Below are 15,910 nucleotides of genomic sequence, written 5' to 3' on the forward strand. Positions count from 1 at the left end.
TGATAATGTCCTGATAATGACCTTGAGCCTACCTTGTCTGATGCCTTTTCTGGCTATGGGGACACAGGCCACCCAACTTATAAAATTAGATGGAGAAGTCATTTTCCTGGCTGACTGATGTGACATACTCCCATGTCTATGACACTATTGTGACACAATAAACTATTGTGTAAATAGAAAAAAAAAATTTGTTTTTAATGAAAATCTGAAGTTAAACAAAAAAAAGCTCTCTGTCCCCTTTTCAAGAGGCCTGAAGCTCTCCCAGATATAGCGGACCTCTCATCAGGCTGCCAGATGAAGTCAAAGGGACTTGGAAGGTGTGTAAAAATGACCACACATCTTGGAAATGCCCAAAAGGGGTGTCACGGGATGACAGCTTGAGCACTGTGGTTACAGCCAAAGTGTCACGTGACCACTCGAGCGTTTCTGATGACCACAGTAGTGATAAATTCTGTTGACCTTGGACCTCGGGGGTTTACTGACCCAGGAGAAATCCCCGCAGGGACACATAGCAGCAGAAAAAAAAAAAAATTAAAAAAAGGACAAAAAAGCTCTCTCAGAAAGAGGCTCACTTCTCTGCTTCTCACTACTTCCCAAGGGCTTTCAGATACCTGTAGGAACAGGCCATGTCACACACCAGCTAACAAACAAAACTTTATTTTCCTTTAATACAAAAATTAAATAGCCAAGATTGTTTTTTGTACAGTGATAAATTAGAAATTTACAGTACAGACATCAACGCAGACACACGTTTGTACATCCTCAAAAGCAGGGTCCATCGCCTCTGTCGGTCAGCAATTCGTTCAGGGCATGGAGTAGGGGTTTGCCTGGTACCTCTATGTCGAAATCCGGAAGTCCCCCAGGTTGGCCTCGAGGTGGCTGGCGCTGTGGCTGGCACGGGACCCAAGAAAGGCCCAGAGAGCATGAGCTTGTCTGCAGCATCAGCAGGCCATATTTCATCTTTGCATAGACCACACTTGACCTTTCTTCTGCCTTTTCTACAAAGAGCTCCAGGGGCCTTTGTCCTTATCCCTTCTAAAGTCTCACAACATCCCTGTGAGGTAGGAAAAGATTCGGGACCACCTAGATGCCCCCTTGGGAGAGGCCTGGGAAGCAGACTCCCCCTCCCAAAGCCCACGGCAGCACACCTGGGAGAGCAGAGGGACCCAGCCTCCAGGGGCCAGAGCGCTCACCCTCCCCTCAGAAGCCTTCTGGGATGACAGTGGTCATGCACTGAATATTGCAGGCGGTGGGGGAGCCATAGAAGCTTGGAGGACACAGCTCATCTAGGACCCCAAGCAGGCCCTCTACAAGTCGCCTGGGTGAACACCGGGAATTTGCTGGTGCAAGGAAGGGAAGCAAGGCCAATCAGAAACAGAAACAAGCAAGTGGGTTTATCAAGGAGAAGAAGCCCACTGGGGGGATCCAGGGTTCATCTCCCTCCTGGAAATGGCCCACGTATCATCACCGCACATGGTCAGGGCAAGAGGCAGCAGCAAAGAGCTCTGCCCAGGCCACAGTGAAACAAGGAGTTTCCAAGATCTACAGCCTAAGCCCAAGAAGAAAAATGAGAACCCAGGTCCTTTGCCAGATATAATACAAACCCAGACGGGGACTCTGAACCCAAATACAATAAAGGAACAGAAAGAACCTTTGGAGTCCGATGACTTGATATAATTGGCTGGAAGAGCAACCCTTCCGGATCCCCTCCATCACAGAATGAAATTCAGGCTGTAGATGGGTCCTGAATGCTTCTTGCAGAGCCTGCGCCTCTTCCCCAACTGCGGTTGTGGCCACCTCGCCAGAAGCCGAAGATTGCACCATCCTGGCAAAATCCCCTTAAACTGTGTCTGCCCTCCAGGGCTGAGGCTGCCGAGTTCCTCTTTACACACTCAGGTTCCAACACTGAATTTAGTGACCAGGAGGCTGAGGGGCGGGGTGGGTGGTGGGCAGAGAGCACCGAGCCTGGGGTGCTAATAAAGGCACGGTTCGGAATCCAGATACAGAAGTTTCCCAGGTTCCAGGTTTGGGGGGTGCAGGTGAGAGAGGGATGTGGGGGCGGGGAAAGCAAAGTCAGAGAGCGTCTCAGGGAAATGAAAAGTGTCACCCCTCCTCCGGTTCAGGTCTCTGAGTAAGCTGCCAGCTCAGAAGCCGTCTCAGAGATCAGGAAACGGGTCTCCAGAGAGGAAAAAGGATATGAATCAACCAAGTAGCTCCACCAGGCGGCTTTGGCCAGTTCCACCCTCCCCATGTTCCTCTGCCCTGAGGTGTGGCCTTTATGAAGGAGGAGAAAGGAGTTTTTCAGAGAGGAGGCTGGACAGAGGAGCCCCTGGGCCCTGCTGAGGCCAGGGGATTTAATAGGAAGCTACGGTCATACCTATTTATCCCAGATTTCAGAGAAAGAGAAAGAACCCTAACCTTTTCCCCAGCAAGAGGCTGTCCTCAGATTCACCGGTATGAGTCACTGGAAGACCTCCAGCCCTCAAGTGCCTGTCCCCGAGGTCACATGAGATGCAGGAGCTCATGTCCTTATGGCCCCTGTTCATGGTCTTCCTAGGAGATTTCCACGCCGATTGTCATGAAACAGAGCTGATGCTTTCCAGCAAAACCCCTGTAAATCAATTTGCAAGGAATCCTGGGAAGGGATGAGTGACGTGTGAAAGGGAGAAAGACCCAGAAAGAGGGTTCTGGGACAGAGATGGAGAAACAGGCGGCGGTGCGATGCAGAGGCCCCGCTCCTCCCGAAAGACCCAGGCGCGTCCCCATCCAGCTCAGTCAGGAGAATAGCGCTTACCCGCCCCACCGACAACCCCTAAGGTGCTTAACACAGGGCTTTACGTGCAGTTGGCACTCGATAAACGTGCTGATAATTCTGAGAAGTCGCTTTTTTTTTTTTTTTTAACAGATACCAACTTAAGTGGTGACGGAGTCACTTCAAGGGAACTGGTAACTGACGCCTCAGCCACAAAGCTCCTTTCCTGAAACCGTTAACACTCTCCACGGTCTGGAATGTGAAAGGAACAGCCGATAACCCTGTGACATCGCCAAGGCTACGCATCTAGTCTGCACCCATGGCCACTTCCGAGCAAACATACTTCCCCCGAGAAGGCGAGAGATGTACGGAAAGGACATGTTGCAACACAGCAAGCTCCAGAACTCGGGCGTCCGGGTCCACCCAAGGACTCATCATTACTAGTCGAGCACCCGTTCTGTGCCTGGCCCGCTGCTAGGTGCTGCCTTGGTCACACAGTCACGGAAACATTCCAAGAACCGCATCACGAAGCCCTACACACCAACAGTCAGGCCAGCGCCCAGCTGCCTGGTCCTCCTTCCCCTTTCCTGGGCCGGAGTCGCCTCACAACTCCCAAGACACTGGAGCGGAGCGTGAGTAAGGGCAGGCTCTGCCCCTGGGTGCAGGCTCCGGGGCCCTGGCCAGCTATGGGAACCGTCTCCAGGCAGCACGGCCGGTCACATGTTACATTTCATAGGCGACCTGGTCTCTGATGGAGTTCAACTGGTCCTTCTGGGGATCACTTCTCATGTTCCTGGAGCCCTGCCCCAGAGTCCAGCCAGGCTCAGCACACACAGCAGGGGCCACCCGTGCTCACTTAAGTGTCTGCACCTGAAGCCCCCAAGACTGGCCCTTCCAAAGCGCGCAACACACCTCACCTGCACCTTCATCTCAGTTCGAGAAGCCAGGCCCAAACAGAGAAGAGAAGGAGGCAAATGTTCCACTGGGGGCGCAAGGCCCAAACACACCAAAAAAACCCCATGCTCATTTCTAGCACTGGAACTCCTATTTGGGATTTGGGGTCCCTGGAAGTACTTTTCCACAAAGAAATTTGGTAAGAGCGCTTTCCTACCTGTTTTAGAGCAGAGGGAAGGGCATGAATAAATAAATGAGTGAGTCATCGCAGAGGAGTTGCTGAAGCAAAGACAGGTATGAACTTCAAGGACAGCAACCTGCGACATCGACATCGTCCACAATTTGTCCCAGAGATGTGGTGATTAGAAGGCCTAAGGCGGGTTAGGGGAAAGGCCAGTTACAATTTTAAAAGGACTGCAACTTTGGAGAGGCTGCTAGAGGGTACCCCCTTGTGAGGCACGTAAAGCATAATTTTTAAAAGCTCTGGATACCTCCACAAGAGGCAATTAAGACCTGTGCCATTAGAGTTTGCAGCTCATTTCATACGGTCTACGCTTTATTCCCTACGAACCAATCAAGCTTCTGGCTGGCATTCTGGAGATTCATTAAGCACCATATAAATACTCCAGGCCACACTGCCTCCAATGAAATCTTACACCGAGCCTTTGCCAATTACTAGGAAACAATTATGCACCAAGTAGTTGGATTAGCTGTCCTTAGCTCCCTCTACAAAATGGAAAAATTCTCCACAGTGGTAAGTAGACCAGACTCTGATAACATTCTTATGCTAAAGAGAGAGAGAAAAAAAAAGGCACTATCATTCTGAGAATGCAAGCTGACCATAGTTTTAAAGTCAGTTGAGTAACTATTATGTCATGGTCCAAGAATGTGCTTTTAATTGTAATTGACACACACAAATTACACAGTTAATCTGTGTGAATGCAAAGTTGCCAAGAAACTTAACATTTTAGCTCTTCCAGACTGGCGTCTGCATAGATGCAATCACACAAAGTAAAATATATTAAGTCCCCATGGCTCAACCAATAGGTCTCTGGGGTGGGTAAGGTAAGTCGACTTGGTAAATCTCATTTTCCTCTGAATTAAGTGATTGTCAGAAAGTGAATCGCCCTTCCTTTCCCCCTCATTAGGCATGCTGCAGTGCAAAAATTCCTATAAAAATACCTATTTTGAGTCATTAACGTAAAAGGGGGAAAACAGCAGCAGCCCAGCGCAGAGCTGTTGAAATTTAAGAGGAAGAGAGAGAAGAAAAATCCACTGGATACCTTATGTGTGTTTGTACAGTACTTTTGTTTGTTCAAACAATTCTGTTTTATGACAAAGGCACTGAAAGATTCTGACACCACCTCTTGGGAGAGCAATCCAGAGTTCTAAACAGCAGATAGTGCACCGCAGAAAATGTTTATGTTAGATCAGCCAAACTATAAAACTCTTGTAACACTTCTCTGAACCCAGGGTTTCCAGTGTTTATAGATTGCTTTGCTATCTGAAAGACCCAGTTAGTATTTAAATTTTTAAAGGGTTAAAAAAGTTAATCTTTCTCCCTGCAAGTTGTCTACTCACAGCTCAAATCCCATCCTGCAGGGAAAAGCAGCATCGCCCTGGACCTCCTGGAATCTAGGCGGGACCTCCACGCTCCAAGCTGCGACCTGCTAAAGTGATCAATGTTTTGATTTTTCACAGCTTTGAAAGCCTCTAACTGGCTTTTCCATTTTGGATCATTCCAAAAGTTTGCAGCAAAATCATCTGTTTTATGACGCTGGGGGGAGAGAGGAGGGAGAGTAGCGGTGGGTTGTGGGTTGGCGGAGGGGGCGGGGGGGAAGAGGTCACTGAAGTGTGGCTAGTTTGTTCAAACTGAGACTCGCTGCATGAAGCTTTTAGTAGCATTTGCACTGAAATGCTGGCATTCCCCCTTCAAAATCTGGAAAGCGTGGAGGCTGGCTAGCCTTATACCACAGTTTCGCTGCCTCTCCCAGGCTTCACCCAACCATTCCCTCGCTTTTCTCTCTTTACCTTCCCAGAATTCACCAATCTGTTGGAACACTTCTGCCACGTGTGCAGAGTTTTGGCAGACCAAATCCACATGCCTGAAGTGATGCCTACCAGCAGCGACATAAAAATTTTTAACATTTCAACCGCCATATTGGAGTCGTCTGCAGAAAACCGGAAGAGCGCCCAGTTGGAGATTTCATAGAAATAACAGGCGATCACACAGGTTGCAGGCACCGTGTACAGGACTGAGAAGACCCCAATCTTGACCATCAGCCTTTCCAACTTGTCTGTCTTTGTCCCGTCCTTCTGAAGGTTCGATCGGATCTTGAACAAGGCCACCAAGCCCGCAGCAATGAACAAAGTTCCGATCACCAGGTAAGTGAAGAGGGGCGCCACCACAAAGCCCGTGAGGGCATCGAGGTTCTGGTTCCCCACGTAGCACAGGCCCGTCAGTTCATCCGCATCCACCAGTCTCATAATCAAGATGACAATGGTTTTCACTGCAGGGATGGCCCAGGCTGCAATGTGGAAATAAGAGCTGTGCATTTCTATGGCTTCATGACCCCACTTGAGTCCCGCTGCCAAAAACCAAGTGAGTGTTAGAATAACCCACCAGATGGAACTGGCCATTCCAAAAAAGTACATCAGCAAGAAAATGATTGCACATCCTGTGTTCTTAAGTCCTTCTTGGATGAGAACAGGTTCTGCTGCCTCTTCAAAATCGCAGGATATCCTTTCCCGGCCTACGGTCAGCCTGACAATATAAGCGATGCTATAAATATTATAGCACATACTGAGAAATATGATGGGGCGCTCCGGGTAGGAAAACCTGGACGAATCGATCAGGAAGGTCAGCACGGTGAAGGCGGTGGAGATGAAGCACAGGCTGGCCCACACGGCCATCCAGATATCTGTGAACTCCTTGGCCGAGCGGCTGTATAGGCCGGCGTCGTAGCCGCACTTGAGAACGCAGTTCAGGCTCCTCTTCACCCAGATGTACTGATCGGAGTTGGTTCCCACGGAGTGGCACTCTTCCCCGGGCTGGATGGGGGTTTTGTGAGGTAAGGGCACCTCCTCGTCCCCTGGCCCTTCCATGCACATGTGGTTGTGGTCATTCTGGGGGGGGAATTTGCTGCAGTTCAGGCTCTCCGGCCAGGCGAATCCGAATTCCTTCAGGACGGGCTCGCAGCGTCTCTTGACCGAAAGGCACATGCCGCCGCAGGGGCCGATGGGGATGTTGACCTTCTCCGTGCACATTGGCACATACACCGAGCAAAGGAAGAACTGGAAAAGTCACGAAAGGAACAAAGAAAACAATGACTTCCAAGTGTGACCGAATGCTTGCACAAAACTGCCTTGAATGCTTCCAGGCCAAGGACGTGTCTAGTCTTAAACCAGCCTACAGGGAGTCCAGGACTGCTGACTCTGACCTCAAACAAGAGTGTCTAATATTCCTTCACTCACTCACTTTTCTTCTTTGGGGTGTAGTAATCCTTTCTAGGAAGACATAGATAAATACCTATATAAAAGGGACCTGAGGAATGACATAACCCCTTTTTGCACAACACATAAAGAAATAAACCTTAAAAAACTGCCTTTGAGTCTCCCTCCCCTTTTAGCCACTATTTGAAAGAGCTGGACCAATGACTCAAACGACTTGGTCATTCTGGTGATGGGGTGATTTATTTTCATCCCCATTTCCTTATCACTGTAAAAATAAATGTAGATCCAGCTCTCACTCACGTTAACATTCTCTCCTTTCTCTACTTTATCCCCTGTAATGATATGTGAATCAGTCTCATACTGAAACAGAAAATCTCCTAAGAGACACTCTTAAACCCCACGATGGGTTGCAGGTGGAAGTCTCCTGGATACTAAGGGTTTGCTTGGCCAGGTTTCCTCAATGAATAATAATGAAGCACAATAGGAAAATACAAATGTTCAGTCCCTGAAACTGCAATAGCAGCAGGGGAGAGTCCAGTTGCTGTCCTCAATTCCTCCAGCATTGATAAACAGTCTGCTTGGCTCCTTACAGATGTTGTCTATGAAGTCTAGGGTTACAAGTAACTATTTTCCAGCATGTAAAGGGATCCAGTCCTGTCCTTCAGAACAGCTTGGCTGCCTCCCCAGGATACATGTAATTAAAAATATATATCCCTGCAAAAGCTCTTTCACCAACAAAATTGCCACTGATGTCAGGATATGTGCTGTTTCCAAACTGAGAGCTGGAGAATCATTTTCTTAATCTTTCAGAACCTAGTTCTAAAGTCCTGAAACTTCCACAGGGACATTTCACCAGCAACAGGTCTAATCCCAACCATCTTTCTGAAACCACAGTCCAACTTTTCAAATGACCTATGTAAAATCCCTGCACCTAGTCAGTCAGCTGCCTGCCCGTTTCTTATCTCTCAGGAGTTACAGCCAGAACCGCAGCTTTCTGAAGCTTTTAGCTACCCTCTGGTTTCCCCCAACTTCTCTCTTTTCTAAATTTCTAAAAAAATCATTCATAGCCTCACCAACCAAAATACAGCTAGTGTTAACATTTAAAGAAATTCCTTTTCAGTTCTTTTTTTTTCCTTAATAAACTGGTTGTTATTTTTGTAAGATTATAATCGCCTTGTATATGAAAATTCACTTACTATGATAGGATTGCATTGTTCTATACTATTACATAACCTTTAAAATTTTTAATGACTGCAAAAAAAAAAAACCAAACCAAAAAACACCACCAAAACTTCCAATACACAGACTGCTTTCTGAAGCTTGACTGTACCATCACCTTTTGCCCAAGTGATGTCTTCTCTCTCTCCAAGAACTAAACCTGCCCTTAACCCTGAGGATAAGAAGGAACTCAACCACCGCAACCATTCCTTCCTGCACGACCTCTAAAATCCCGCAGGACAACACGAGGGGCCATATTCTACAGAAATATTCATTAAATAACACACCCAAGAAATATGGGGGAGAAGGGAGGTCAGTGAGGAGAAGTTGCCCCGTCTCCTTATCTCTCTTTCCAAGTCTTAGCTGCAGCTGGCTGCCCTGCCGGGGACTCGCCCACCGAGCAGCGGCGGCCAGAACCCTTGGCAAAGATAACTTCAGCTCCACTGGGGTTAGGGGCTTGGCCAGACACGGGTGGGCAGGGGAGAAAAACGGAAGGGCGGGGTGTAAGAGTGGGTTCTTTCGCAGGCCAGATGACTTACACAACGTTTTGGCTTCCAGTCCCTGAGAAGGGACAGAAAAGTGGGGGTGGGGATGGAAATCACTTTTCCAGGATAGTCCTACCCTTCAGCCTAGGAAGAGCACAGGGGGCTCGACCTGGCAAGAACTCCACGGAGTTAGTTTGCGGCGTCCCTGCCCGAAGGGTCCCGCCCGGGGTGGGGGTAGGGGCGCCCACCTGCAGCTGGCTGGAACAGCCGTACTGGATGAGAGGCGTGAAAGTTGTCAGCTGCAGCTCGGCGTCCGTCTGCAGCTCGTGCCCCACCAGGTTGGGCATCTTGGTCACGTTGTAGCCCAGGTTCTGGCACATGGAGATGCGGATGGGGTCGCAGCGCCGCTCCTCCTCGTCCCCGAAGCCCCGTGCTGGCCCCAGGAGCAGCAGCAACAGCAGCAGCAGCCGCAGACTGAGACCGACGCCCCCGGGCGCCCCCAGGACGCGCGGCCCTGTGCCCCGCCAGGCCATGGCCAGAGCCGGGGGCAGCGGCGGCGGGGGCTGCTTCAGCAGACACCCCCAGTTTGCACGGGGGCGCCGACTGCCCGCGCTGCTCCCAGCTCCGGGAAAGGGAGAGTGATAAGGCGCCAAGGGCGACGAGGGGGCAGCGGCCGGCTCTCCGGCAGCTGCGCGCGACTGTGCGGGGTATTAGACACCTCGCGCCGGGGCCAAAGGACAGACTGCGAGGGTCATGGCTACAGAAGGCGAGCCCTCAACCCGGTGCGGGCCGCGTCCGCTCTGCGTCTGCAAAGCCCGCCAGCACCCAGCGCCGCGCCGCTCTCTCCGCTGAAGCCCTCCGCGGCGCTGGAGGTTCGCTGGGCGGCGGCGGGGCGGGACGGACAGCGCGTATCTCCAATGGCCGAGCGCCGTGGCCAGCGAGGGGCGGGGCCCTGCCCCGGCAGGGTCAGGCCCCCGCCCGCCACCTCCCCCCACTCCATGGTCCCTCCCTCCCGCCCCGGAGCGCCCCGCCCCGCTTCCCGGCTCGCTTTCCTCCCACCCTGTTCGCGACGCTCCGGGGCCAGGCCGGGATGGAGCCGAGGCGCTCCGGCCGGGCCAGCCTGCCCCTACTCTCCCAGGTGAGAAGTGCTCCCAGATCAGTCGGCTCCTTTTCCTTTCAGTCTTCCAGCTGTCACCTCGGCCAGTGGCCGCCTTCCCATCAGGCAGCGAAACGTACACAAAGGACACGGGGTTTGGATTTGCAAAGATTAGGGCTTTAAATCCTGGCTGTGTGACCTTGAGCAAATTGCTCAGCCTCTCGGCGTCGGTCTCCTCATCCGTAAAGAGACTTGGGAGGATTAGAGATAATGCGTAAAACGCTTAGCACGGTGCCTGGTACAGCGCGACCTCTCAGCTATTTTCACTCGGAACTTGCTAGGGTTGGAGCCCGGCCCCCTCTCCCCGCCCCCAGCCTCGGCCCGACCTGCACCCCGGAGCTGCCGGGCTCCAGCCGCGAGTGTGGGAGGCGCCCCAGAGCAGCCGACCAGTCGACCAGCCGACGGTCTCGCGCTCCGATTTCCTCACCGTACGAAATGAAATTCCACAGGGGGATTCGAAAGGAAATGAGACCGGGACGCTCCGTGCTTCTCGGCCCGCCGCCCTTCCTGTCTCGGGGACACGGGTTTCTAAATAAGGTTGGGAGGGTGAGAGGGCGGGAGGGGAGAGGTTTGACCTACGCATGCGGGGGTTGGGGGGGGGCTGAAAAGGCGCCCAACCACCAGGGCTCCCCTCCCCCAGCTTCCCGGACATCTCTCCTCTGCAGCCTGCATCTCTTTCCAACTTACTCTGCTTCTGCCAGGGTCCTGGGGATCATGTGAGCCGTGTTTGGACCCAACTTTCCCCTCTTACCCTCAGCCCTCCTTGGACGGTGCTTTATGCTGCCCACACTCTCCACTTTGCAGTTGGGCCAGTGAAACCCTAAGCAGGTGAATTCCTAGGCCATTTACTCCTGGCAGAACTGTGGTCAAGGCACTCACTGTACTCTCTGAGCCTCAAACCGGCCATCTGTAAAATAAGGAAGTTCATATCTACGACACACAATTGCTTTTGGAGTTAAATGAGATAAAGCGTGTAAATCCTTTGTCACACTGACTGGCACATAGTTAGTGATAAATAACTTGGTTATTGTTCTTGTCATGGGACAGCCTCCTGCCTTCCAGTCTGGTACCAAAGACCACTCCTGCAGCCCAGGTCTGAGGATCTGGATTAAGAGCTTCCTACTCTCTTCCTGAGATTTTTTCTTTTTTTTTTTCTTTTGTCCAACACACTGTTTTCCAGGGGCTTCATGACAGGGATCAAGTTTTTGTGTGTTTATATCTTCCCATTTCAGCCAAGTCTGGCATATGGCAGAGGCTGGATGGAAGTTAGAAGGACCTCTGTACAACTCATATGGAGCTCAAATTATGTCTTGTAGTTTTAATTTTATTTTATATTATACCAACTGGATCTGGCTGAGGGCAAGAATCGAATCAACTTTTTTTCATATTTGGCTCTGTGCCTGTTAACAGTTTTGGGCCCATAGAGGCTGCATTGTCTCCAGCCATCATTATAACCTTCCAGGGAAGGAGACTCTCTTATCCCCTTAAAGAAATGAAGAAACCGAGGCTAGAACCAATGTGATTGTTAGGAAACGAAAGACCAACAAAACAGAGGCCCAAAGGAGACTGACCTTTCAGAAATAGAGGGCAGGATTATTTTCTCAGTAAATCCAGCTGGAGATCTTTATACTGAGCAGTAGGGTTGAATCTTCTGTATGTCTGTGCAGAGTAATGCATGAAACTGAGCCCATTGGCCTACAGAGATGAGTAAGTGACTAGATGAATGAAAGGAACTCACAGGAGGAGACAAAGAACAGACAGACAACTGTCACTGGATGTGATAAGTGCACACAGAGAGATATGTAGGTAAATTGTGGTAGAGGCAGCTAAGTTTGGAGGGCTACTCAAAGGGGGATGACCAGCAGAACTCTGAGCTTCTTGACAAAGCAGACCTGTGTGCAGTTGGTACTTCTACACCAGAGTACTTGCAGGGAGGGGAGGGGGCATGGCCTTGTGCTAAAGGTATGTGTACATGGTTTATTAAACAATGAATTCCATGGTGTCAAGGAGCAGGAGCTGTCCCTTGCACAGGGCCTGGCACCCAGAGAGAACCCATTAGTATTGGGTGAAGGAATACTATTGTCAAATCAATAATAACTCATATTCTACCTTTACTCTGGCCAGATATTGTATTACATGCACTGCAGGCATCATGTCACTTATTTCATGCAACAGCTTGTGATAACTGTTGTTCCCACTGTACCAGGGGGACAGTAAAAGAGTTTACGCCACTTGCCCAGGAACCTATGGTTAGTGACAGAGAAGGACTCTGACGATGGATATCTGCCTGGCCCCGAATTCTGTGCATGGCATTGCTCTCGCAGAGGAGGTTGCCTAATCCCTAGTTAGAGATGACCCTTTTGTGATTTGGACATTTTTTTTTTTTTCCCAGCGCCCTGGCATCTCCGCCTCAGCCTGCTAGAAACGACTGTCTCCTTTGAGAACACTTGAAAAAGCCCTTTGCCCATCAGAAGCTTTTCCTGTCAACAGCTTTTCTTTCCCGGCATGGAACTCATCGCAGGTATTTTCCAAAAAAGAAAGCCAGGGGAATCACATTTCAGTCTGAATGTGGAAAGAAAACAAAGCCCACGACTTAGAGCTAAGTCTGAATGGCCTGGAGCCCCTCAGCCTCCCTCTCCCAGAGCGGTTTACACAGTCGCCAATCTGCTCCCGGTGACAGGCATGGCATGTTTGTCTTTGTTGCAGAAAACACTTCCCCAAGGGAGTTCCAGACAGAAGGCTATCCACCCTGTCCCATGCGGAGCGTGTAGGAGAGGCGCAAAAGGTAGGGACTGGGCAACAGACCTTCTATTAACCTAAAGGACAGGCCGTGGGCCCCTGGCGGCTCTGGTCTTGATGCCTGGGCAGCTACCTCCATCCACTCTCTGAGTAATAAAGATGCAGCCACTTTGGAGCGGCAACAAACATGACTTCAGCAGGCTGTCGGGCAGTTGGAGGGCTCTCCATTTGCATCTAATGAGAGGCTGGGTTCTAATTAACTCCTGTGATGTGTTAATTTTTCAACCTGACATTTTCTGCTCTAATAGATTCTTGTAATGGTTCCTAAATTAAAGGCTGCATTTGAAGACTAACGTTTAGGTTAAAATCCACCACCTAGGGGGAGGGGGGAGAGCCCATAAACATCCTTTCCCTCCTGAGGGAAACCTCTCATTTGCAGTTCTTTGCTAACCCAATTAAGTGCTGAAGTAGTCACCCTAGAGCCTGCTTTTTATTTCCTGCGAAACAATCCAACTAATCCATATTCAGTAGCTTCCAAGAAAAGTCTTATTCCAACCACTCATGAAGAAACCAGCTTCTTTGAATCTGGATAGAACATTTAAAACTCACAAAGAGCTGTCTTGATAGAAAATGCAAGAAAGTGGTTCATTCTTACCCTGTTTGGTTTTGGAGGGGAAAATGCACTGTGACTAAAACCTCATAAGGGTTAGGAATTTACTGTGGGACAACAGAAGCCTGGGGAGAAGCCATGCCCCATGCCATCAGTTTATAGATAGTCCGGGTGCTGCTGCTTCTCCTTCATTCAAACTAGTTATAAAACAAGAACATGTATGCTGAGTAAAGCAGAAGGGAACAGTAATCTTGGTCAAAGTTGAGGAATCACAGGCCCCAAGTGGTTAAGAAATGGCAGAGCCAACCTCTCTTCTTATTCATGGTACCATTAGCCAAGAGCGAAGAATTAAGTCACCACAGAGCTCTTGGACATCAAGGAATCGAAGCCCTGTTTGTCCTACCAAGCACAAGGTGGTACAGAGGCCACTCATACTTGGCAGGGGTGATGGTCTAATGTACAGAGCGGCACCTAAGAACCCTTGCAGGGGGCAAAAAAATAATGCAAGCATTTTGTACCTCCACAACCTCATTCCATTTCAGTTTTTATCAGTCAAGCCACTAGCAAATGTTTAGTGATGTTTAGTTCAAATAACCATTGTGGACATGTCACTGAGCTGGGTACTGGGTGACATGCAGATAAAAAAGGGGGGGTCTCTGCCTTCAAGGAGCTTACAGTCACATTGGAGGAGATTAAGACATGAGACCAAGGGTGAAACAAGCTTGTTAAGTGCTTTTTCTTGAGCGCCCTTTCTGTGGTATGTTTGGTCTCTTTGTTTTTGTTTTTGTTTTGTTTTGTTTTCAATCTCCTTTACAACCCTCTGAGGTCAGAGGCTGTGTCTTCTTCACCATTGTGCTGCTGAACAGCAACGAAAAACCCTATCTGATCCAAAGAATGAACTCAGTAGCTCTTGTTGAGGAAATAAATGAATAATTCAGGCTTTGAGTGCTCTAATTCTTCAGAAAAAGAGAGTCTTCATTATGTGCTGGGTATAAATGACAACCAAAATACAACTTAACTGGTCCCAGAATGATGGTCAAGTCTATTCTATAAGCCACTCATGCAAGACAGCTTTTGGCTTTCTTCTGAACTTGGTTGTTTTGCCAACCATTTTTTTTTCCTTTTCTATTTTGCTGTGCTGATTCTTAAACCTTTTAAGGTAAGAAAGTGTTTTAGCCCAAAGTGTTATTTGATTCAGAAGTCTGTTTCTCTACTTCATGAATCAGCCCAAAACATTTTCCTATCACTATTCGTTGGCTAGTTGACCACTCCTCTCATTATTGTCAGCAAAAGCTGTTAGGAATCATATATGTCACAAGACAGGCGGTAAGCAGGGGTTCTCAAGCCAAGGAATTATAAGTCAGGGGATCACATTTGTAGAAAGAATTGGAATGTGAGCTTAGCTGTGGACTGTGTATGCATTTCCAAGAGATCCAGGAACGCATATAGAAGGAAGGCACCTGAAATAATATTCTCATAGGCATTGCCCTCATCAGTTGACATAAGTGAGAAATGAACAGGAATAAAAATGATGCTAAATAATTACCAAAAGGTGAAATGGCCACCTGCTGTGATAAGCATGAACTAGCCTAGACAGAGTCCCAGCTGGTGGTTTTAAAACATAGCCTTAATTTCTTCGACATTCTTCCCATTAAAGGGCAGGGTATATGTTCCCTTCCCTTGAATCTGGAAGGGCTTGTAACCAAAAGAGTATGGTGTCAGTGACAGGTAGTGACTTCCAAAGCTACATCATAAAACGACGATGTGTGTATCCTCACATAGCAGAAGGGACAAGGGAACTCTCTGGGGTCTCTCTTATAAAAAGCACAGTAATCTTATTCATGAGGCTCTGCCTTCATGACCTGATCGTCTCCCTGAAGTCCCTATTTCCAATGGGGACACATTGGGGATTTCAACATGGATTTTCAGAGAACACAAACATTCCGTCTGTTGCAATGCCTGTAGGTTTAGATTGGTTTGTTACTTGGCAATATAGAACCACAACAGAATTAACCAAATATCAAAGGAGAGCATGGCTCAGCTAGAGAAAGAATGGCTGTCACCTAAAGATGGATAAACCGACTTTAGATCCTTTCTGGGGGAGAAGTATAGTATTTTCAGCTGCACGAGGGACAGTTGTGTCATGTTAAGTGGAGGCATGGTTTTGCTGTTATTTTTATTTAGAAGTTAAGTATGGTTAAAAGAAGGGTATGTGACTGCCGGGTTGACAAAGAGTGGACTCTGGTAGCTTTGTGCTGTGTCCATTTAGCTGCAGTAGAAGTATAGTTCCCAGAATTCCCTTCCTTGCATTGGGATTGGGGTTCTAGATTGGGATTGATCACAAGAGAAATTGGCCCGAGACTGGGGAGGTGGAAGTGAAGCAGGATTTTGTGCTCAGAAAGTCAGTGTTGAGTGCCTGGCCCAATGGCATTTCATGCATGTTGTCTCTAACTGCTGGCTCCTTGCTGACATGGGCCAGAATCTGGACCCGCACCATCTCCTTCAGCCTCTCTGGGTCCTGGGCCAGGCGCATGCGTAGTTCTGTGACCAAGGACCCTTGCTTCTGCAGGTTGCCTGCATCATCAAGATGAGAGGTGGTTAGA

At 49.1% G+C, this 15,910-nt stretch overlaps 2 protein-coding genes across 6 annotated transcripts in view; one reads left to right on the forward strand and one right to left on the reverse strand.

Moving 5' to 3' along the window:
- The window catches only part of FZD4 (frizzled class receptor 4), a 93,189-nt gene extending 83,444 nt beyond the window's left edge, over positions 1–9,745 (reverse strand). Inside the window, exons 1-2 of one of the 2 annotated variants that reach the window (XR_007130811.1) lie at positions 9,051–9,745; positions 5,228–6,940 (exon numbers count right to left, since the gene is read on the reverse strand). Coding sequence is in view for 1 of the 2 variants with exons in the window: in XM_047752814.1 (XP_047608770.1) it covers positions 5,612–6,940; positions 9,051–9,335 (1,614 nt within the window). In the remaining variant the exon portion in view is untranslated. Of the gene's footprint in view, positions 1–641; positions 6,941–9,050 lie in introns of those variants that run through there. The other variant, XM_047752814.1, reaches the window with a different exon arrangement.
- Positions 9,746–9,826: 81 nt separating this feature from the next.
- Positions 9,827–15,910, forward strand: part of TMEM135 (transmembrane protein 135) — a 304,239-nt gene continuing 298,155 nt past the window's right edge. For 3 of the 4 annotated variants that reach the window (XM_047754420.1, XM_047754421.1, XM_047754422.1), the window contains exons 1-3: positions 9,827–9,940; positions 12,351–12,479; positions 12,665–12,743. The gene's annotated coding sequence lies outside the window, so the exon portion shown is untranslated. Of the gene's footprint in view, positions 9,941–10,361; positions 10,496–12,350; positions 12,480–12,664; positions 12,744–15,910 lie in introns of those variants that run through there. The other variant, XM_047754423.1, reaches the window with a different exon arrangement.

This window comes from Phacochoerus africanus, chromosome 11 (genome assembly GCF_016906955.1).
Source record: "Phacochoerus africanus isolate WHEZ1 chromosome 11, ROS_Pafr_v1, whole genome shotgun sequence".
NCBI classification, from domain to species: Eukaryota; Metazoa; Chordata; class Mammalia; order Artiodactyla; family Suidae; genus Phacochoerus; species Phacochoerus africanus.